Source organism: Procambarus clarkii, chromosome 2, assembly GCF_040958095.1.
Source record: "Procambarus clarkii isolate CNS0578487 chromosome 2, FALCON_Pclarkii_2.0, whole genome shotgun sequence".
Lineage (NCBI taxonomy): Eukaryota > Metazoa > Arthropoda > Malacostraca > Decapoda > Cambaridae > Procambarus > Procambarus clarkii.
In genome coordinates this window covers 36569067-36591167 of record NC_091151.1, presented here as the reverse complement: position 1 = coordinate 36591167, position 22101 = coordinate 36569067, and the positions used below count along the sequence as shown (strand labels likewise).

At 48.7% G+C, this 22101-nt stretch overlaps 1 protein-coding gene across 3 annotated transcripts in view; it reads left to right on the top strand.

Annotated features, from left to right (window-relative positions):
- LOC123762232 (translation initiation factor eIF2 assembly protein) overlaps positions 1 to 22101 on the top strand; it is a 91299-nt gene that overhangs the window by 56046 nt on the left and 13152 nt on the right. For all 3 annotated transcript variants that reach the window (XM_045748608.2, XM_069324311.1, XM_045748607.2), the window contains exons 7-8: positions 2559 to 2698; positions 18430 to 18635. In XM_045748608.2, the coding sequence (XP_045604564.2) occupies positions 2559 to 2698; positions 18430 to 18635 (346 nt within the window). The remainder of the gene's footprint in view (positions 1 to 2558; positions 2699 to 18429; positions 18636 to 22101) is intronic.

Below are 22101 nucleotides of genomic sequence, written 5' to 3'. Positions count from 1 at the left end.
CATCCATCTCTATCCTCTCCCTCCCTGCCTACCTCCCAGCCTCTGCCTACCTCCCTCCCTCCCTCCCTCCCAACCTGCCTGCCTACATTTCAGCCTCTCCCTCCCTGCCTACCTGCGTACTCTGCCTGCCCATCCACCCACCAGTCAGCCATCACTAACAAAATGAGTGCATTTGGAGCCAACATGGTGCAATGATGTTCCTTGGTTGTGCAGATATGTCCAACAAAGTCACAGAATGAACACTCCAGCCTCGTGACAAATCAAAACAATGTGTCGTGAATCTGTGATGTCACAGGGTAAAAGGCACTAGAGTGGTGGACCAAGTGGCTGTCTCTACAAAATATATCTTACCTGAATGCTACTTGAAATATTTCCGACACTTAACAATTTCGGAAATACCAGAGCCCTGCATTTAACGACCTGGGTACAGCCCCATATAGGCCGTTAAATCGAGTGGATACTGTTCATTCACAGGTATAGCCAGCCTTAACTCTGTTCATTGAACATATTTCTGAAGCCCTCACCTTAACCCTTTAACTGCGCGGCCTATAAATATGACATCCCCCCAGTGTGCAGGAAATGAAACCTTGGGAAAAAATAATTTTTTTCCTCGGAAAGTGTCAAAAACCCCTCCCTGTATATGGGTATAGCAACGCAAGTTCGAAATTGTACTTACTTTGGCTGCTATGGGGTCCGAAAGGTGGGCCGTGACGTCATAATTCCCCGTGCGCCAGAGCAGTATGCACCCGGGGCGGGACGCGCGAGTTGCTGCGAATATATTTTTGCACATTTTTTGCGCAGTTCCAAATACATTTTATTTGTTTTTACATGCTAATCCTATGTATAATGAACACGTACACTATATTATGGCAGTAAAACATCCGTACTGTCCGAAGACACTGTATTACGTGCATGACACTTGTGTACACATATGTTGCACATATTTACTATGTATCATGCTAATTTATGTATATATACAATCTATGTACAGACTATACACTGTCACACACTATATACATTCACCATCAACACATTCAGAACACCGCGAGTGTGAGCAGCCACACCCAGCCAGCCCTCCCTCACTCCTCCAACTCGCCAACATTGCTCCTCCAAATCATACAGTTATTCACACCAATGTTTCATGTTCATTTATGTATATTTACAACATATGTACACACGCTACACTGTCACACACTATATACATTCACCATCAACACACTCAGAACACCGCGAGTGTGAGCAGCCACACTCGGCCAACCCTCCCTCACTCCTCCAACTCACCAACATTGCTCCTCCAAATCATACAGTTATTCACACGAATGTTTCAAGTTCATTTATGTATATTTACAACATATGTACACACTCTACACTGCCACACACTATATACATTCACCATCAACACACTCAGAACACCGCGAGTGTGAGCAGCCACACCCAGCCACCCCTCCCTCACTCCAACATCTTACTCCCCAACATTGCTCCTCCCACCATTCTGTTATTGTTCTTATTACACTAACTACACATTTTATATATACCTATCTACATGTTTTATTTACCAGAACTATGCAAGTAAGCCGGTATTGTGTCCAAACAGTACAGTGGCCACCATACACTGCATGACAAATCACACAGCAGACGACGCCACGATTACGACGTCACCTCCCTCACCAAAATAGCTCCTCACAACATACTCCTGGTGCTGTTATTACACTATTCACACACACTGTATATACCCATGTACATGTGTGTTCCCCATAACGAACCATGAAGCTAGTATGGTGAGCAAAACAAAGAGTTACTGCCACGCAGTGAGGCTACCTCAATTCTTTCCCTTCCTCCCTCCCTCACCAAAATTCCTCCTATGTATGCACAATGCTAATTATAACCACAATCCTGGTCACTAATACCTGTAAATGAATAATTGACCACAAATTTATTTTGAAGAGGAACCTAAAAAGTCGTTTGAAGATTCCTAGATGGACGAAATAATGCTGTGGTGCTGTGGCTAGCGCTGTGAACATCGTGAACAGCATTGAATCTATGATATTTGAATATTGTACCCAGTCATTATCACACTCGGGCTCTTCTATAATACTATCATGGCTAAATAAAACAGATTATATATATATTTTTTGACAATATTAGGCGATGCTGTGGTCACACGCTGAACAGCAGTGCTGTGCGCTCATGCTGCGAGTGCCAGCCTTGGTTGCTCACTCACTACTGAGGCTCTGACACCCGGCAATGTGGACCATGATTTTTTTTAAAGATGGCGTCTGTTTACAAGAGCCCCGAGGAAGCTGATGTGAACCCCATGTAGCCGCGGGAGTTTTGAATGGAACGTGAAAAATAAAAACACCCGGAGGCGCGTTGCGCACCCGAAGCCTGGGCCTGCAGGTGCATTGCGCAGTTAAAGGGTTAAAGTACAAAATTACTTGTGTATTTCAATAAATTTAATGCACCTAAAGTTTGGATTCCTATGAAGCATTCCCCGGTAACAAGGCACATACCTTAAGCTTTGTCTATAAATATAGCAATATTTTCATTTTCTTTCGCAGATGTTTTTGATGTGTATCGCCCAGCAAAAGACCATGTGATCCTGCTTGATTTTAATCCATTTGGGGAAACAACTGATGGACTTCTGTTTTCTTGGAGTGAACTGGAAAGTTTTGGTGATGCCAGAGATTGCCTTAGCAGGGTACAGTGTTAATCTGTTTTTTATTATTAGATATTAATAATTGTAGATATGCTTTCAATAGAACAGATTTGTACTAGATCTATTCTGCAACAAACTATAATTTTGTTGCACTTAGAGTTTGTTATTTCTGGAGGGGAGCACATACTGCTCCCTGGAGCTATCCAGGCTGAATGGATATGTATAACTTTCTGGCATCAGTCAAAGTGCATGGAGTTCTTGCCTACCGGGGACCACGAGCCAGAACCTGGCCCCCTCAGAGAGGCATGAAGGAACAATGGCCTATAGAAACCCCCCCCTGTGGTTGGGAACATTCTATGTCTGCCATCAACCAGGACAGGCACCCAGAAAGGTAGGCGCTCCAAAACCAACCCCTATTCTGGTGAAAAGATTGCTACCGAAAGTCGAACGAGTGGACAGAACTCCCCAGCAAAAATTGCAAACTAGCATGACGTCATCACATCGCCACGCCACCGTCTGCACAACCCCCCCCCCCTCTCCGGGAGGGGGAAGGGGGAGCCCCAGTCCCTTCACGCCGGCTATCCAACTGGCAGTTCTTGGCTGATGGGTTTACTGGCCAGTCGGGTGCCTCTCTAAAACGGGTGGTCGGGTGCCTCTCCAAGCCTCTCCTGGCTCCACTTTTGTTTCAGTTCTGTGCCTTGTGGTGTGGGCTGTCTCTACAGGGGAGGTGTATGAGCGGAGGAGTGATATTCCACAGTACTCAGGCTGCATGTGCCTAGGGTTTCCTTCCCTAGGTGCCCTGTGAGTACTACCCTTGGGGGCTTGGGGCCTCCTTCCACAAGTCTCCTTGGGATCTACCTCCACTGTGTCTTTTACTGCTCAGTACTGGGCCGTCCTTGGGGTTAGGTGGGGTTTGTCCCCTAGTTTGTCTCTGGGTAGGTGGTTGTTTTCATCACTAGTAGGGGCGCAGGGTACTGCACAGCTAGTCTTCTTCAATTATAGTGGCCGGCTCTGTTCCGCCTGGGTACGTTGTCCTCTTGCGGGGTTTTTCTTTTCTGCCTGGTAGGAGGGTCTCCCTGTTCTTCTCTTCGCTTGGTGGAGTCTCCCCGTTTGGTCCCCGTGAGTATGTACATCCCGGGGGTTCAGCTTTTAGCAGTTTGCTCGGTAGACTTGGGGGCTAGTTCGCTGTACCCTGCCTGGGCTTCCCTTAGCATGTACACAAGGCTAAGGGCCCTGGAAATCCCCATGGGAGCTCTGTGGTCCGATGGAGGTGACCTTGAGTCCCCCTGTCGCATCCTGTGAGTTTGATGGTTGCTCTGTCCCCTTGTCTCATGGTAACACTCATCGGTTTTGCCTCCTCAATGCTGCCTGCTGGGTCGATGGTTCCTTGACATGGAGTCGTGTGACATTGGTTGTCTGTTTGTACTCCAGTTTTCCCATGCCACTCATTCTGTTGTGTGGGTTCAGGCAGTGGCCACGTTGCAGGCTGGGTTAGATTGCTGCAACACGCTTTGTTGATTGCAGCCCTGGATGCCCCGAGACTGCCCCGTTTTGGTGATGGTGACCCGGACTTGGGGGTGGGGATCGCTTCGGCTCTGGTTCCGTCCGCCCCTCCTGGTCCTTCCCCTTCGGTTGAGCATTTGGGTTCTCCCCCTTGCTTCCGGCTCCGACACGTCTGTGGTTTCTGGGTTGGGGCGGTGTTTCATAGGTGTTTGAGGCTCAGGCAGTCTCGAGGGGGGGGGGGTCTTCTTTTGGGGTGGCGGCGGAGGCCTTTGAGCCTGTTCCTCCAGCCGTGTGTAAGGATCTGACCAGTGGACTACCTTCCTTAAAGTTTTATGGCTGATCTGGCTTTTTCTTGTGAGGCCGGGGCTTGTGGGGGTTGGCTCAGACCCGGATCCAGCCATGGAGGTTCTTGGGGTTGCCTGGGGGCCTTAGCCCCGTTGGGCCCTGCTTGGGGTTTTTGTTGTAGGAGCGGGGCTAGCAGTTCCTCTGAGGGGGGGTGGTTATTCCTTCCCCCTTTGCATTCTTGTTGGTTTTCGGGTCTACCCTGCCCCGGGTTTGGTTCCGTGTCCTTCGGGTTCGTCAGTTCTGTCGTTCCTGGAGGTGCTTTCACCCCATCCCTGCTTATGAGCCTCCATAAGATTCTCGAGGGTTCACGACACTCTTCGATTCTTCTGATATTATTGGAACGTCTGCTGACTTCCGGTGTAGTTCCCTCTAGTTCCTTCTCGGACTCGTTGGTCCTCTTCTGTTCTTGTTTTCTTTTGATTCTCTTTCGCCTTCTTTTGTATTCCCTTCATCTCTTCTTCCTATCCCGACTTTCCTCTTATTCGTTACATCCTCTTGCTGGTGTGTGTACGATATGTGTACATACGTCTGGTGTATGAACTGCATCACCAGAGGGTAGGTGGTGCGGTTCGTACCTCGGGCGCAGGGTCCGGGGTGATCGTTTTGTTCTAGGGTATACATGTGTTGGTGTTCCTCATCCTGTCTCATGATTTTATAATGTCGATTTTTCAATTTTTCTTTTTTAAATGATTTTTCCTGTCTCACGAATCTCACATTCGTCATCTTCTCCAGTCATTGTTCCTTGATGCAGGGGGGGTGTTCTGGATTTCTATGTGGGAACTTCACCTCAATTCTTTTCCCTGATTCCGGGGGTGGGGTGGCTCCGGGTGGTGCCACTTCCGCCTCTGTCCTGCACCTCGGCTTCTGCTGGTTACACATCTCTGATCATACTCCCCTGGCGATGCTCCTGGTTTCTGCCTCGGCTCAACTCTGTTGTGCCACGGTCGTGTGTCCGCTCTGCAGGTGAGATTGTGCTGTCTGGCGACGCTGTCATCCGGCGCTGGTTCTCGATTTTGGTGGGGTGTAGGTGTTGTGTGTTTTGATTGGCCACTTTGCGTGAGTCTTGCCGTGGCCTTCCTTGGTCAGTGTACTGTGGGACGCAGCCTCGGTCTTCGCTGCCTTTTGTTTAGTCTTCGGCGCCTGCATCTTTTCTTGGTTTTCTTTGTGCTCTCTTCTCCCTGCCATTTTTTGTCTTCTCCTTGTTGTCCTCCCCTAGTTTTGCTTGAGGGGGTTGGGCTCTGGCTCCTTGATCCCTCTTCTCTGCTGTCGTTCACCTTGTGTACCGATTCCTGAGCCGTTTGGGCTCTTTCTTCTCTCCCTTTGGCACTGTGTCTGGTGTCTGCTTCTGCCACACCGCTGGCTACTGCCTTCCATCTGTTACCTGCTCTGACACTGACAGGGTTCTTTCTACTATCCCTGTGACTCCTTGGGTACTCAGTTTCCACCTGTGTTCCCCCTTCTTTGTGTACCGCCCGTGTTCACCAATTTCTCATTCTCTACCTTTCCATTCCTCTGAGAATTTTGTTAGTTGTGTTCTTGTCTTCCCTTCTTCTTTGTGTTGTGTGTTGCATTCCCGCAGCCTGTCCTCATATCTTATGCCTCTTTGCTCTGGGGCTGGCCTCGGGGCTTGCCTCTGCGATTTTCCAAACGGGGTACGGCCTTCATGCTGAGGCCTCATACTCCGGGTTTGGTCTTTTGTATGTGGTATACAAGGTGCTTGTCCTGCCTGTGGATGGGAGTTGCTTCCGTTCGCTCACTCCTGCCCCTAAGATTCCTTTTCGTTGGGATGGGTGGTGCTAGGTTTATGGTCCTGGCTCCAGTTTTCTGTTCTTTTCCGGGACTTTTTTTTTCTTGTTTTCGTGCAGGTCATGCCCTGGGTAGTTCTCCTCATATATATCTCGGTGATGCGTGCGTCCTTCATCCCTGCTGGGGCTGCTTACGCTGCTCCTGTGGGTTGCAGGGTTGCTTTTTTCGCTTCACGTTTTGGTTCGTGGTCCTCGTTTTCTTGTTGGCCTCTTCCTGTTCCCTGGTTCTTTGCCGTCCTTGGTTGGGGGCGCTTCTTTGCTCGGTGTCCGATCCTGCGGGTTTTCCCGTGGCTCCGCCTCTCTTGCAGGTCAGTCCAGCCCTGTATCGGCTGGTTTGTTCTTCCCCCTCAAGTCTTCGCGTCTCAGGGTTTTTTGTTTCGCGTTCTCGTCCCTTGTGTGGGTGCTGGTGGCTTTGTTGTTGGTCTCCCACTTGTGTTCCTTGTCTCGTTGGCAGTGGGTAGCTCCTGGCAGTCCTTCCGGTTTTCTTGTCACTGCGTAGGTGTACTATGGTCTCTGCTAGCCGCTGGTCTCTGCTAACCTTGTCTTATCCTTCCCTTCGGGGTTGTTCCGGGACTGTCCTTTGGTGCCGAGTGCTGTCGCCTCGTCTCTGGCGGCGCTGGTGGGTTTGCTTCCGCTTGTGTTCAGTCTTGCTGTTCCTTCTGCTCCGTTTCACTAGCTGTTTGGTTTGTTTTTTCACCTTCGGCCTGGTTCTGCGCTTCCGGTGCTGTCCTGGTCGCTGGTCCTGGGAGGGGTTTAACTTCTCCTCGGTTGTCGTGGGCCTTTCGGTTCTGGTGTGTTTTTCTGCTACAGTGGTACCTCGGTTTAAGAGTTTAATCCGTTCCTGGAGACATCTCGTATTCTGAAAACTCGTAATCCGAAGCTAATTTCCCCATGAGAAATAATGGGAAATGAATTAATCCGTTCCTGACTACCCAAAAACCTCACTTCAAACTAAATTTTATACCTAATTCATCTAAATAAACCTACAAAACTATGTTGAAGTTACTACTTACCCTTGCTGATGACTGCTGTTAGCGTATGGAAGATGGTGAGGAGGAGGGAAGAGGAGAGGTGTTACTGTTTGGAAGGGGAGTCCCCTTCCATTATAACATCAGGCAGTGAGGACTTCACTGGTGTGCACACACTGGCACATTTTGCCTGCATACCACTAGGACACTTGTTTTTCCCTACATTTTAACACTTGTCTGTAGTAAGACATCACATTGTCATTTAAAAGGTCAAAGCAACGGCCTGCTACAGCTTTATCTGGATGAGTTTTTTCAACAAAACTTTGCTGTTCTTCCCATACTTCACACATTTTCTTAATCAAGAAGGGACATCCTCTGCTGCCTCTACTCTCAGCTATTTTCTTAGGTTGAACCTTACCAATGGATTTCTTGAGACCCATGGCAAGATAGATAATAATAACTTTTATGCTCAAATGGCCAAAAAACTGTAAATCCTTGTGAAGAATTCAGGCGGGATAGTCACTGGGCGTGAGACACTGGTAAACTGAGGCACGATCGCTGTGCCACCACACACTAGTTGGCCTATACGTGTATCAACACACTCGTGTTCCGAGGCAACCCTCGCCTTCCGAGGCAAATTTTCCGAGCAAATCCTGCTCGTATTTCGAAAAACTCATATACAGGGACACTCGTATTCCAAGGTACAATTGTATTTTGGTCCTGGTGATAGGTTGTTCTTTTGCTGCAGTCCCCTTCTTTTCGGGTGACGTTTGGGTCTGCTGTTTTCCGGTGGGGCCCTTGAGTTGCGGCTTGGTTGGTCGGGCCGGGGGTGCTTTGTGTGTTGATTGGTTGCGGCTCTTTGCTGTTTTCTGCGCATCGTGGCCTCTGGGGCCCTGGGTGCATTTTGCTTTGCCCAGGTTCCCTTCCTTCCTGTTCGGGGGTTAGGGTCTTCTGGGTCGTTTGCAGGGTCCTTTGATTTGGCTTGTGGTTTTTTTGTTTTTGGTTTGGACGCGTTGCATACACCTCCCGGTTCCTTCCATCTTTTTCCTTATCTTTGGAGCCATAGGGGGCTCCTCCCAGAAAACCAGCGTTAAATGTAATGAAATGCCATTTTCTGTGTGAGTCCCGGATCCCTCTCTCCCTCTGGTCAGCGGTATTTTTCGCGTATTTTGACATCCAGCCTAAGAACTGCCAGTTGGATAGCCGGCGCAAAGGGGCTGGGCTCCCCCTCCCCCCTCCAGGGGAGGGGGGAGGGGGTTGCGCAGACGGTGGCGCGGCGACATGATGACGTCATGCTAGTTTGCAATTTTTGTTGGGGAGTTCTGTCCATTCGTTCGGCTTTCGGTAGCAATCTTTTCACCAGAATAGGGGGTTTGTTTTGGGGCGCCTACCTTTCTGGGTGCCTGTCCTGGTCGATGGCAGACATAGAATTCTGTCGACCACAGGAGGGTTTCTATAGGCCATTGCTCCTCGTGCCTTTCTGAGGGGGTCAGGTTCTGTCTCGTGGTCCCCGATAGGCAAGAACTCCATGTACCTTGACTGATGCCAGAAAGTTACACATATCCATTCAGCCTGGATAACTCCGGGGAGCCTCCAGGACTCACCCAGAAAATGGCGTTTCATTACATTCAACACTGGTTTTTTCTTATTTATACAAAATATTGTAATATTAAATATTTGTTTAAATGCAAAATTACTTTTCTATGGGGAGCCCCCTATGGCTGCCAGGAGCTTATGTGTGATATATTAGACTGGGGTATTAGCTATGGAGTTCGACCAACCAGGGACCATGAGCCAGAACCTGGCCCCCCCTCAGAGAAGTTGTGGGGAGCAATGGCCCTGAAAAACCCCCTCCTGTGGTTGGAGGTTTCTCTTATCTGCCATCAACCAAGGTTAGGCACCCAGAAAGGTAGGAATAACAAAACAAACCCCCACATGGTAAGAAACTAACAACTGAAAACTGAACAGGGAGGTAGAACTCCCTTCAATTCCAATGAAACAAGTAAACAAGCAAACGTCACACTCCACTGCCGTGCAGCCCTCCCTTCCCCACGCCGGCTACTCAGTCATCCAGTTTGTTAGCTAATGTGATCTGGGACGGATGTCTTCTCTGGCCTCCAATTCCTTGGCGGTGTTTTGCCTTCGTGGCGACCTCTGCTGTGTTGTTGTGTTTGGTGGCCAGGTGTTCCTCATCAATGCTGGGGCTGCATGAGGTTAAGGGCTTCCTTCCCAAAGCACCCTGTGAGTACTGCCCTTGCGTGTTAGGGTTCTCTTCCCTGGGACGTTCAGGAAACCTTTTCCGTGGAGGTTCTTGCTACTTGGCATTTACAGTACCTCGCCCTTGGGGCCAGCTGGTGTTTCATGGCCCTTGTTTGGCCTTTGGTAGGAAATGGTATTGTGCTGGTTGGGGTGTCAAGGTGTTGTGTAACCTGCCTACCTATGCGGCGGCCGGTTCCTGTTTCCTCTGGGGATGCTGTACTTTTGCAGAGTTTTTCTTTTATTTTTGTTCTCTTGCCTGGTGGGGGGTCTGTCTGGTGTGGCTATAGTTCCACTTCTAATATTCTGGTGGTCCTCTGCTAGGCCTCCCCGTGATTTTACACGTCGCAGGGGTTTCAGTGTTGTACTCTTACCTTTGTTAGCTTTGAGTTGTGACCAGTTAGCAATACATTGCCCGGGCTTCCCGTAGCAGTCTACCTATGGGCCCTGGAAAACCCTGTCAGGGCTCGGTGGACCAATGAATACGTTTTCTGCATTCCAACTCGTCTTGTGTGGGTTTGAAAGTTGCTGTGTGCCCTTGTCTCAGGGCGAGTCACCTCTTTTGCCTCCGTCATGTTGCCTGTTGGGTTAACGAGACCTTTGACCTGGAGTCTTGTTAGTCTCATTCTCTACCTGTTCTCCAATATTATTCTGATAACATTACTGTTAGGGTACAGGCAGCATCCACATTGCATGCTAGGTTTAGGTTTCTGCATCATGCTAGGTTGGTTTCCCACCCGAATGTCCCGTGGCTGGCCTGCTTTGGTTATAGGGACCTGGACCTGGGGGCGTTAGTTGCTTTGACTATGGTTCAGTCCGCGCTCCCAGATCCTTCCTCTGTTGTTTATCCTGCACATTTCCTCCCTGCTTCCAGCTCCCAAACGTCTGAGGGCCGCTTTGGGGGCTGTCCCGTTTGGGTTGGGGATGGAGGCATTCAAGCTGGTTCCTCTTGCTGAAGCTTCTGGGTCCCACCAGCAGGCCCCCTTCTTGTCTGCCTTTTCCCCAGGACAGGCAGGATCCTCTACCCCTTTTCTTCAGGGGTAGAGGATTTGGAGGACTGCTCAGCCCCGGGTAACAAATTTGGAGATCCTGGGATTGGAGAGTATTCAACCTGGGGGGCCTTGGGTCTCCTATGACCTCACTTGGGTGCTAGTGCCCTCTTCACGAGGTTTGTTGTTGCAGGGGGATGGGTTTTCTTACACCCCTTTCCTGTATGAGTATGATTTAGGTTTGGCTTTTCCCAGAGTTCAGTTCTGGGCCCCCCTTGGGTACCTCGGCCCCACCCTTTTGGAGGTTTTCTACCTCTCGTATCTTCACGAGGGAGGTTCAGGAGGCTCTAGCTGCATACCTCCTGCGAGATCTGGATTCCACCTCCGTTATGGATCCATCCTTATTTGAGTTCAGTTCTTCTTCCCCATATTAGGTGCATTTAGAGGTTCTGGAGTGTTCATGGCTAGCAGACTGCCCTTTCTTTTCGTTGGGGGCGTGGCATAATTCTGTCTGTCCCCCACGCTTGAGTGGAGAGAAACGTTTACCATTCTGCAGGTTAACCTGGGGGTGGGTTTGAGTGCCTTAATGCGTGCTTGTTCACCCGTCCTTTCTCGGGATGTTGGCCTTGTGCAGCTGCACGTGTAGGTTCCTTCCCTTTTGGCGTCCTTGGTTGCAGAGGATTTGCATGCCCGTAGGCATTTGGCTTCGGTCTTGCGCTTGTTTTCCCTTTTCAAGCTGTCTTCTTCCTGACTCGAGGAGGATGTGGAGGCATTGAGTGCCGGGCCTTCATCTGGTGTGCTTTCCTTGGCAGCTCAGGCGCCAGCCGCACTGCTAAAGCTCTTTGCACGTATCCTGAAGGAGGTGGTGTGTCTGTTCTTTGCTTCTCGCCTCGCGTGCCATCATGCTGTGCTCGCTCTCTCTTTGGAATCTGCTTGGGCTCTGGCTCTTAGGTTTTCATCTCCGTTTTGTCCATTGCTGTTTGCAGAGGCAGCTGTCATGCAGTTTCTGCAGGCGGCTTCATCTAGTTGTCGTCCTATGACAGACTTGTTGATTCTCCGGGGCAGCCGTTCTCGGCCTTCTCAGAAGGGTCATGCCAGGGCTTGGGGTTCTGGTGGTCAAGGTGGGCCATTGATGCCAGCTTCTGAGCCGACGTTGCCTCAAAGCTGGCGTCATCTGGTCGGCGCAGTGATCGCTCTGTTTGGCAGTCGGCTTCTCGTAAGGGGTGTCGGCCCTTTTGCTGTTTGCCCTATTGACTGGGTGATGAGGGGGAGGCTTGCTCGGTTTGCACGTGCTTGGTTCCACGATTCGTGGACGTTTTCAGTCATGTCATCTGGCCTGTGGTGGCATTGGGCAGCTTCTGCCCCTTTTGGGGGTTCAAGGCAGACTTCTTCCCAGCGCTTCGTTAGGTCATCTTGGAGTGGGTGCACTTGGGCATGGTCGAAACGACCCTATCCCTCAGGTGTGTTTCCTGCCTGTTACCAATGCCAAAACGGGGGACTGTGCAGATCTGCGGTTCATTCTGGTTTTGGCCCATCTGAATCCCTGGATTGATTCCTGCTTGATACCTGCTTAATGTGGTTCTGGGAGTTCTTCTACTCTCCAAGCACAGGCTGAGGCCAAGCATGACTTGTGAGAATTTGGTCCACCAGGCTGTTTCTTGGAGTGGCCCGCAGTCCCACATATCCACCACAGCCCGGTTGATCCAGCACTCCTTGAAGAAAACTATCTAGTTTTCTCTTGAAGATGTCCACGGTTGTTCCCGCAATATTTCTTAAGCTTGCTTGGAGGATGTTGAACAACAGTGGATTGCAGACGAGCAGTCACAATAACGGGGCTGAAATATGTTGAACAAACCACACACTAGAAAGAGAAGGGACGACGACATTTTGGTCCATTCTGGACCATTCTCAAGTCGATTGTGAGAATCAGGTCTCAAATGACTTAAGAATGGTCCAGAACGGACTGAAACGTCGTCGTCCCTTCACTTTCAAGTGTGTGGTTTGGTCAACAGTGGATTTCTTGCCCCTCTTTTTGGATGACCATTCTGTCTCAGGTCTGGCTTCTTTTGGAGCCTGGATGGTGTCCCTAGACCTCAAGGACATGTATTGGCAGGTTCCTATTCATCTGGGGTTCAGGAACTGGTTAGATTTCGTGGTGGGGTGTCAGGCTTACTGCTTTCATTGCCTTCCTTTTGGGTTGAATCTGGTACCTCTGCATCTTACCCAGGTCATGGTGACTCGTCTGCATCTGCTGGGGGTTCAGGTCCTGGCCTACCTCGATGACTGGCTGATGTGGGCTCCCAGTCGGTCCGCTTGTCTACTCGCCAGGAGTGTGGTTCTTTCCCAGCTCTCCGGGTTCGGGTTCCTGGTGTACTGGAGGAAGTTCCATCATGTTCTGTCCCAGGTTCGGACCTGGTTGCGTCTTGTTGGGGACTTTCGGACCGCTTCCAAGTCTCTCCCTCCGGAGGCGTTGCAGCAGCTGCAGTCCTGCCTTCAGCTATTTCTGGGGGGAGTGCAGTCCCGCCTTTCGCTGTGCAGGGGTCTGAACTTCGCCGTAGTGGTCTACCCATCAGGTCGGATCTGGCTTTGGCGGCTGTTCTGGTTCCTTCGGGGACATCCCTTCCACTGCTCTCGTAATCACTGGGTTCAAACCCTGGGGGCCTTACTGCTGCATTGCCGGCTTTCTCTTCGTTTTTTTGGGGGGTTCATTGACATGGCGCCTACCCAAGCATTCATTCAAGTTGTTCACTGAAGCGTCGTCTCTCAGCTGGGGCTTTGTGACCAGTGCTTACCAGGCTGGCCAGAGTCTGTGGGGTCTGTCTTTCTGTCAGGCTCACAGCACGGTGTGGGAGTTCGCGGCGGTGTGGTTTTTGCTTCGGAGTGTTCATGTCGCTTGCTGCAGAGCAACAATTCGGCTCCATTTAGACTGCTCCCCAGTGGTTCATTGCCTGAACCAAGGGAGTTTGATGCTGTCCTTGGCTCTTTGGGGCTGGTCGCTTCGGGTGACTTATCTGCTGAGTTCCCTGAGCCAAACCGGGTTTGGCTCTCCTGGCGGTTCATATTCAGAGGGGGGTGTCCAACATCCTGGCAGACAGCCTGTCCTGGTTCATTTCCCTATCCACGGAATGGACGGTAGACGTCGACTCATTCCGTTAGCTCTGCCAGATGTTTGGGTGGTGGAGGTGGACCTCTTCGCATGATCTTGGTCGAGGCGTCTTCCGGTATGCGGCGCCCTTCCCCTACTGAGAGGCTATTGGGGTCGATGCCTTTCGACTGGACTGGTTGAGGTGGGGTTATCTGTACCTCTTACCCCAGTTCGGTTGTTGCTCCAGGTCCTGGCTTGCTTGGAGACTTACCAGGGGAGAGTTGTCCTGTTTACCCCTTGGTGGCTGGCCCAACCTTGGTTCCAGGTGCTGCTTGCTCGGTGTCCAAACCCAAGGGTCTTCCCACAGCTCCTCCTTTTTCAGCAGATCAGTCTGGTCCGGGACGTAGCTAGTTGGATCTTCTCCGATCTTTATGTCTGATCTTTTTGATGCGGGTTTATCACCACTTGTATCAGGTGGCTTCGTTGATGGTATCCCACCTACTCGTCTAGTCTAGGCTGCAGTGTGAAGTTTTCTGGCAATCTTTTCGGCACTTCTTGACTCTTCGTAGGTTGTCTTCGATTTTTGATCGGGTTGTTTTATCCTTCTCTCTTGGTTGTTTCAGGACTGTCATCTTATGCCGATTACTGTCGCTTCATATCGTGCGGTGCTGGCAGAGCTGCTTCAGCTTGCATTCGGGGTAGATGTCACTTCTGCTCCGTTCTGCAAGTTTTCTTGGAAGTTGTTTGACCTCCGGCCTGCTCATGCGCTGCCTGAGCTGTCCTGGTTGTTGGACCGGGTATTCTCTTTTTTCTCTTCTCCTCGGTTTGTGGTGGCCTCCTTCGGGTCAGGACTGTTTTTCTAAGGCTCTTTTCTTGTTGGCATTGGCCTCTAGGGGTCGGGTCGGGGAGATTCATGCTCTCCTCCTATGCAGGGGTCTCCTCTTTCAGTCCTGGTGGTCGTTGTGTTCGTTTGCAGCCGTCTCCTTTTTTCTGGTGAAGAATGAGACTGCTTTCCGGAGAGGTCCTTGGGTTGTTAATGCTTAGTTGGTTCAGCTGGTGGTACATCATGTTTTGTGTCCGGTTGTGATTCATAGCTGTTACTTGCGTGTCACGGCCTCCGTGGCAGGGGACACACTTTTTGTTGACCTGGTTTCCCCTTCTTCCCTGTTCCGAGCGTGGGAATATATACACATCAGCCTGGTATAGCTCCAGGGAGCCTCCGAGTCTCACCCAGAAAATGGCGTTTCATTACATTCAACGCTGGTTTGTTTGTTTGTATCATTTGGGGGTAGAATCTGGCAGTTTCAAGGCTTTTTGTCTTGTGAATTTTGCAGTTGTTTGTAAAGCTTCACAGACTTTCTGGATGCTCTCCCAATGAAATAGTAGAATTTTATTTGCTCTGTGCCTCAGAGAGGGAAGCCAGGTTCTGGCTGTGGTCCCCTTCAGGCCAAACAGAACTCCTGCAAATGATGCAACTTGTAGTGTGGAACAATCTCATCAAGTTAGCTGCAGGGAGCCACCAGGGCTCTACCAGAAAGAGGCATTTCATTACATTCAGCATATCAGTATGTGGCAGCTACTTGTGCCTCGACTGTTGAGGTTCACAAGACCCCATGTTTATTTGGCTTCAGTTTTCTGTATCTGAACTGTTACCTGTCTGGTTCGAGGGTGGCCTGGACATTCTGGCTTTAGTGCTGGATGTTCCTGTCATGTTGCTTGCAATGCAGGATTTCAGAAGCTTTACCCAAGTGGTTTGCACTTTTTATTCGGGAAACAGTTGATGACTTCTCTTTGGCCCATCTAGCATGTGGCTAGATGGGCCAAAGCATGGGCCAAAGCATGGGCTAGCTGTGCTTGCCCATGCTTTGCTTTTGGCTTGGTCCCTTACTCTGCCTTCTTTGCTTTTGTCTCTCCTTTCTGGAGGAACCCCCCTTCCCCCACCCTCCGAGTCGTTTCCTGTGCCTCGACTGTTGAGGTTCACAAGCAATTCTCAGCAATCTTGCTGAGATTGCTCCAGACTAAAAGGTCACATCAGTTGTGGAAGTTGTACTTGGCATATCAGGGATCAGAGTCAGAACCTGGCCCCCCACCCTCACAAAGGAACTCGGAGTGGGTGACAATCCACCATCCTACTGGAAAAAACTCCAGAAAGTCAGCAAAGCTTTACAGACAACTGAAGGCTTCACCGAAAACAAAGCCTCAAAACCACCAAACAACCCTTCAAACGATTCACACACACACAACAAAGAATTCACTCAAACTAGCTCAAAATTCATTAGTACCAATTATCACCACCAGGCGGCCCGGCCCCTAGCTCCCATTTCAGTTGTGTTGCTGATTATGCTGCTGGCTGTAGTTCTTATGGTCTGTCTGATTGTGGGCATTGTGAGCTAAGTGCCAGCCATTTTTGGACTTTGTTGAAATGAGGGGACCATTTGCTTTGTGTATTATTTCTTTTAGTATAGGCTTCATGTGTGTGTGTTTTGGTTCCAGCTTGTTGTGTGGGGCAAATGACCCCCACAGAGAACACAAATATCAAGAAGGAAAGAAGGGCACCCCACTAACACACACTAGAACTGAAAACCAGCCATGATGGATCCAAGGTGGAGTTGTATTCCACGCCCAATGCACAGGCAGAAGGCGGCAACTTAAGGAACAGTGGCAGAGGAAGAGCACAGTTGTGAAAGTAAAAACTTTGCACCACTGGTGGGAAGAGACTGCTCAGTTGCCTCCTCTGTTGAAGAGGTGGAACACCCCATTTCCAGGTAGGGCCAAGCATAAAATCCTGAGTGGACCAAACAAGGGGCAAAGCTTGGAGGCGAGGAAAGGAAACTAAGATGGAACTTAGGCATAGTACACCAAAACTAATAAAGTCCTAAGGGCCACACCAGCATACAAATGAGTACCAGGCTGCTACCACAAACACTGGAAACCAAACCTACAAAATGGCAGGTGACTGGCAAGATTTGAAAGAAGATACCCACTAAAGAGAAGGGAAAACACCCAAAACATACAGTGCAGAACTTCGGGTCGTAGGTGTCATAGACTCAACAGGTACTAAGGTGGAAGCAGAGAGATTGATTGTCGGACTGCAGCAGGACCAACAAGCACCTAACAAATTCACATGTAGCGAGTGTGTACTTGATGGGTTGATCTAACACAAGACATGCCACAGCAAGGGGGGATTAACAGAGCCTGAAGTAGCTAGCTAAGCATGATAGCAAAACACTGGAACCGCTTGCCAAAAGAACAGAATCAAACTTGTCTACAACTCTCGGGCTATGAATAGCAACCATGGCATGCTGCATAAGCAAGCATGCAAGCCCCAGCACAACCAAAACAGAGTGCTCCTATCCAAGGGCCTAAACAGAGGAGTGATAGACCCACGAACAGCCCATGGCATGACTCTCCACCCCGGTGGCTTGGCCTCTCAGAGACGAACTCCAGTTCACACCAGAGAAGAGACTGTCAGTGCAAGGGCAGGACTAGCGAGCACCCAAAGAAGAACACCCTAAACACACGCAGCCCAAAGCACCACAAAAGCTGGAGAGCTTTTGTGGTGCTTTGGGCTGCTTTGGGCCCACACAACAAGCTGGAGAGAAAACATGCATGTAAAGCATATACTAAAATAAAAGGAGCACAAAAACAAACAAATGGCCCCTGCAGGATGAGAGAAGTCCATATACAGCCAGCAATTAGCTTGAAACAGAAGGGTTTGCCCACTGCTGGCAGACCAGAGCACTACAGGTAAGCTACCACCATAAAAGCACAAGAACCGAGTAGAGGAGTTGGCTGTGGACAGGGGCCGGGCTACCTGGTGGTGGCAATCAGTACAATCAAATTTCAAGCTAGTTTGAATGAATCTCTAGTTCCATGTGAATTGTTTGCAGAGTTGTTTGAAGATTTTGAGGCTTCATTTTCTGTGAACCCTCAAAGTTATCTGGAAAAGCTTCAGTGACTTTCTGGATGCTTTCCCAATGGAGTGGCAAATTGTTACTCACTTCCGGCACCTCTGTAAGGGGGTGCCAAGTTCTGGGTCTGGTCCCCAGTAGATTAAACAACTTCTGTGACTGATGAGACCTATTAGCTTGGAACAGTCTCAGCAAGCTAGCTTCTGGGAGGCATCGGGAAGATGGGGTGAGCTTCACCAGAAAAAATTATTTAAAACAGTTTTGTGTTTATTATGTGTTACTTGATTTTCTTTTAAACTTTGTTTCTAGTAACCATGATTATGTTTTAATGGTAAATCTCAAACACGTGTGAATTGGAAAACATCATTGTAAAGTTGACTCGGACCCATAACCTGTCTTTGTTGCTTAGACCTCTTGGTTTTCTAAGTTTTTTTGTCTTGTCTTGTTGCAGTCCTCCGGACATTTTTGCTGAGATAGTTGAGATTATTGGCGTTTTTCCAAATCGTAATAATTATGCTTGTCCTAATTGGTGTAATTTTTGATTGGTGAATTACTGTAATGGTTATATCTGTCTTGTTTTGGTGATTATGATTATTTGTTCTAATGTATGTTTTCTAAAGAATATGTATCACCAAGCGATTTTTAAATTAATAAAAGGCACCATTAAAAATATTATATTTTGTGAGGTGATAAATCTTGTGTTAATTCAGAACTACATTAATTATGTCCTGACTTGTAAGATTTGGTATTTGTAAGATTATACTGTATTACACAATACTTTTCATGCAAGTAACATGTTCTAAAATGAGTGAAAATTATTTTCATGAATAAATACTTTTGGTTTTATTTATTTTGGAGCCTGCAATCATTTTTAGATAAATATAATTCATGCCATGCTATTGCACTTACAGATTATCGAGTCTGAATCGAGCTTGAGTACTCTGAGTGAGGAATCTGAAGATGACTTGAATCAATTTAATGAAAGGAACCTTGCAGACAGCAATCGGCAATCATACTCTTCGCAGACAGATACACTAACTCAGCACAGCCTTTTGGATAATGCACCTGAGTTCAGGTTCATATCAAGTGCTACAGGGGTTCAACCCAGCCCATACATGTAAGTGTTTTCTGTGGAGAGCCCCTCCAGCTTCCCAGAGCTTACCGAGCTGATATGTATGTATTAGACTGTGGCATCAGTCAATTTGATTGGAGTTCTTGCCTACCAGGAACCATGAACCAGAAACTGGCCCTCCCTCAGAGAGGCACGAGGAGCAGTGGCTGGGGGTTTGAAACATTCCGTGTCTGCCATCGAATTGGTTAGGCACCCAGAAAGGTAGGTATCCCAATACAAACACCACCTGGTTAAAAATGGCTACCGAAAGCATAACTATCAAGCAGAACTTCCAAATCCAAAAATGAGCAATCAAGCATGACGTCACAACCGCTGCCGCACCGCTGTCTACGCAGCTCCAACCCTCCCCAGGAGGGGGAAGTGGGAGCCCCAGACCCCCATCTTGGCCTTCCAACACCAGTTCTGAGGCTGATGTGTTGAGTGGTGGTCGTTTGACTCTGGCTCCTGTCTCTGTGCAGTGCTGTGGCCTTGTGGTGGTGGTGTGCGAGCTAGGAGTAATTAACGAAGTACTAGGGCTGCATGTGCTTAGGGTCATCTTCCCTAGGTGCCCTGTAAGTATTGCCCTTAAGGCTTGGGGTTATCTTCCACAAGTACCTCCATAGGAATCTTTTGCTGCTCGGTGATTGCCCACCCTTGGGGTCAGCTGGGGGTTTTCATAGCCTCAGTTTGACCTTGGGTAGGAGGTAGTATCATAGTTGATAGAGCTCAAGATACTGTACAGCTTTTCTCCCATTGATCACAGCAGCTGGTTCTGTTTCTCCTGGAGACATTGTGCTTTTGCATATTTTTTTTTCTTTTTGTTTCTTACCTGGTGTCTGCCCCTTGGTCATTGTCCACCCTCTGTTTTTCTGGCGGTCCCTTGCTAGGTCCCGGTGATTGTACATGTCAGGGGTTCAGCTTTAATTGTTCTCTTGTAGTTTGGGCCAACCAGTTAGCAGTACCTTGCCTGGGCTTCCCTTCCCAGTCAGCTTAAAGGTCCTGGAAAACCCCATTTGACTCATTGGTCTGATGTATGTGTCCTCTGGGTCCCATCTCGCTTCGTGCGAGTTCAAAGGTAGCTCTGTCACCCCTTTTCTCAGGGTGACACTTACCTCTGACATGCTACCTGCTGGGTTAATGACACCTTGACCTGGAGTCCTGCTTATATTATTTTGTTTGTGCTCCAGTTTACCCATTCTACTGATATTGATATTCGGGTACAGGCGGCTTCAGCGTTGCATGCATGTAATTGGTTGCTGCAGCATGCCAGGCTGGTTGCTCCACCTAATTGCTCTGCAGCTGCCCCTGTTGGGTTATAGGAACCCGGACTTGGGAGCATTAGTCACTTCGACTTTGGTTTCGTCTGCGCTTCCGAGTCCTTCCCAGGTTGGTGTTGTTCATCCTGCTTCCCCCCCCCATTAAAGCAGACATTAGGCAAGCAATTAGGAAAAAACTAGATTCCAGCAGGAAATTAGAACAATACACTGCAGACAAAAGTAAGTCCATAATAATCTTTAGGTGTTTGGAAAGGCAATATCATCTAGGACAAACAGCAGCAGCAGAAGTAAAAGTCATATAGATAGTAGTACAGTAGTAGTAGTAGGTTTAAGAAAAGGCCTCACAACAAAGGACAATGGCACTGTTTTAGAAGAATAGGCAAATATAAAAAAGATAAGAATAGCCCCTTCAGGGTGACATTTAATAATAATAATACTGTATTTCATTGTGTTGGAAAATAGGCAGCCAGTGTGTATACGCTGTATACATGTTAGGCTCATATTGTGGTCCTCCCCAGAGTCAAATTATTTACCCTTCTCAGGATATACCCTTCTCAGTCAAACCCTCAAACGTACAAGAAAGACAGACATGCAAGAAACAAACAGGTTTGTTCTATAAATTAATTAAAACAAATTGCAGGTAAAGGAAAAAATCCAGAGGTTTGAAATGGGGGAACAGATTTGTGAGAGAATGAACAGGAAATGTGTGAAACACTAAATGAATACTGTAGTTTCAAAGTGTTTTGCAAAATGAATTTCACAGAGAATTGGGCACAATACCAATTTCAGAGAATAACATATTATTCTAATAATACATAACAACAGTGAATACTTAGAGGTACCCTACTTTACCCTTCAGGCCCTTGAAATCCTTTACGGGTTGAATGTGGCCAGTGGATAGTGCCTCTGAACACCTGGTACCTGGGAGTTAGACAACTGCTATGGGCTGCTTCCTGGGGATGTGCAACAAAAAGGAGGCCTGGTTGAGGACTGGACTGCAGGGACGCTAAGCCCCAAAATCATCTCAAGATAAGCTCAAAGATGTAACTTCTTTGGCCCTCCCGATGAAGCTCTTACATGTATGGTGATTACTGTACTGCTTTATGGGTTAATTTTTGCCTGTCTTCAATGGTCCAGGTTGTTTGCCCTGCTGGATGCCCCAGAGCTGATCTGCCTCATGTTTAGGGACCTGATATAGATGGTGTTGGTGAACTCTACCTTGGCTTTGTCTGGCTTCGTCATTTTTGACAAAGCTATTGGTGGCTTTGTCCGCACCTCCTCTTCCTTTCCCTTTGGGCATGGTTCACCCTTCCTCTGATCATCCCCCTGCTTCCAACCCTGAAACATCCGAGGGTTTGTTGGTGAGTGCATGGTTTAGCTCAAGATGTGACTCGACCATCTCTGGAAGGCGGCTCCTCCCAATTCGGGCATAGAAGCAATTAAGGTGGCTGGCCCCGCCGAGGTTTTTAGGTTTTCCTTGCAACCAGCTCTTTTTTCTTCTGAAACCTCTCCCTTGGACTCCCTTGGACTTTGCTTTTCTATCATAGGAGATTGGCGAGGACATGGGCTCTGCCCAGGACCCTTTGTGGTTCCTGGGGCTTGGGGAAGTTGGATAAGAGTCTTCGATTTCTTTGGACCCCAGCTGGACCTTCATCTTTTCTGATGAAGGTCTTTTGCTTCATGGGGAGGGGTTTTGTATCCCCCTCTTTGTATGAATTTGATCAGAATGTGGCTTCCCAAGGTTTTTTTTCTGTGTGCCGATAGGTCCATCAGGTCTGTCCTTCTGGAGGTTTCCTTCCTCTCAAGTCCCGCTGTCAGCACTCATAAGGTTCTTTTTGAGTACCTCCTGTGTGACCCAGAATTTACCTCTATTATAGACCCTGCCTCTTTTTTATGTCCAGGGTTGATATTCAGGCTCTGGGGTTGTGGTGGTCGAACAGGGTGCTGGTGACCCGGTACTTGGTTAATGTTCGGGCCTCATTGCCTTTGTGTTGCATTGAGTTTTGTGTCTCGACTGGCTGAGTCTGGCTCGTCTTGACTGCCTGCTGTTCCCCCTCCTCCCTAGTGAGTCTGTCTTTTCTTCTCCATGGGTAGTTAGCTTCAGGAAGCTACAAGGGGTTTTCCCAGAAACTCATCGTTGAATATAATGAAACGCCGACTTCTGGGTGCGCCCCTGATTTCCTCCCCATCCCTTC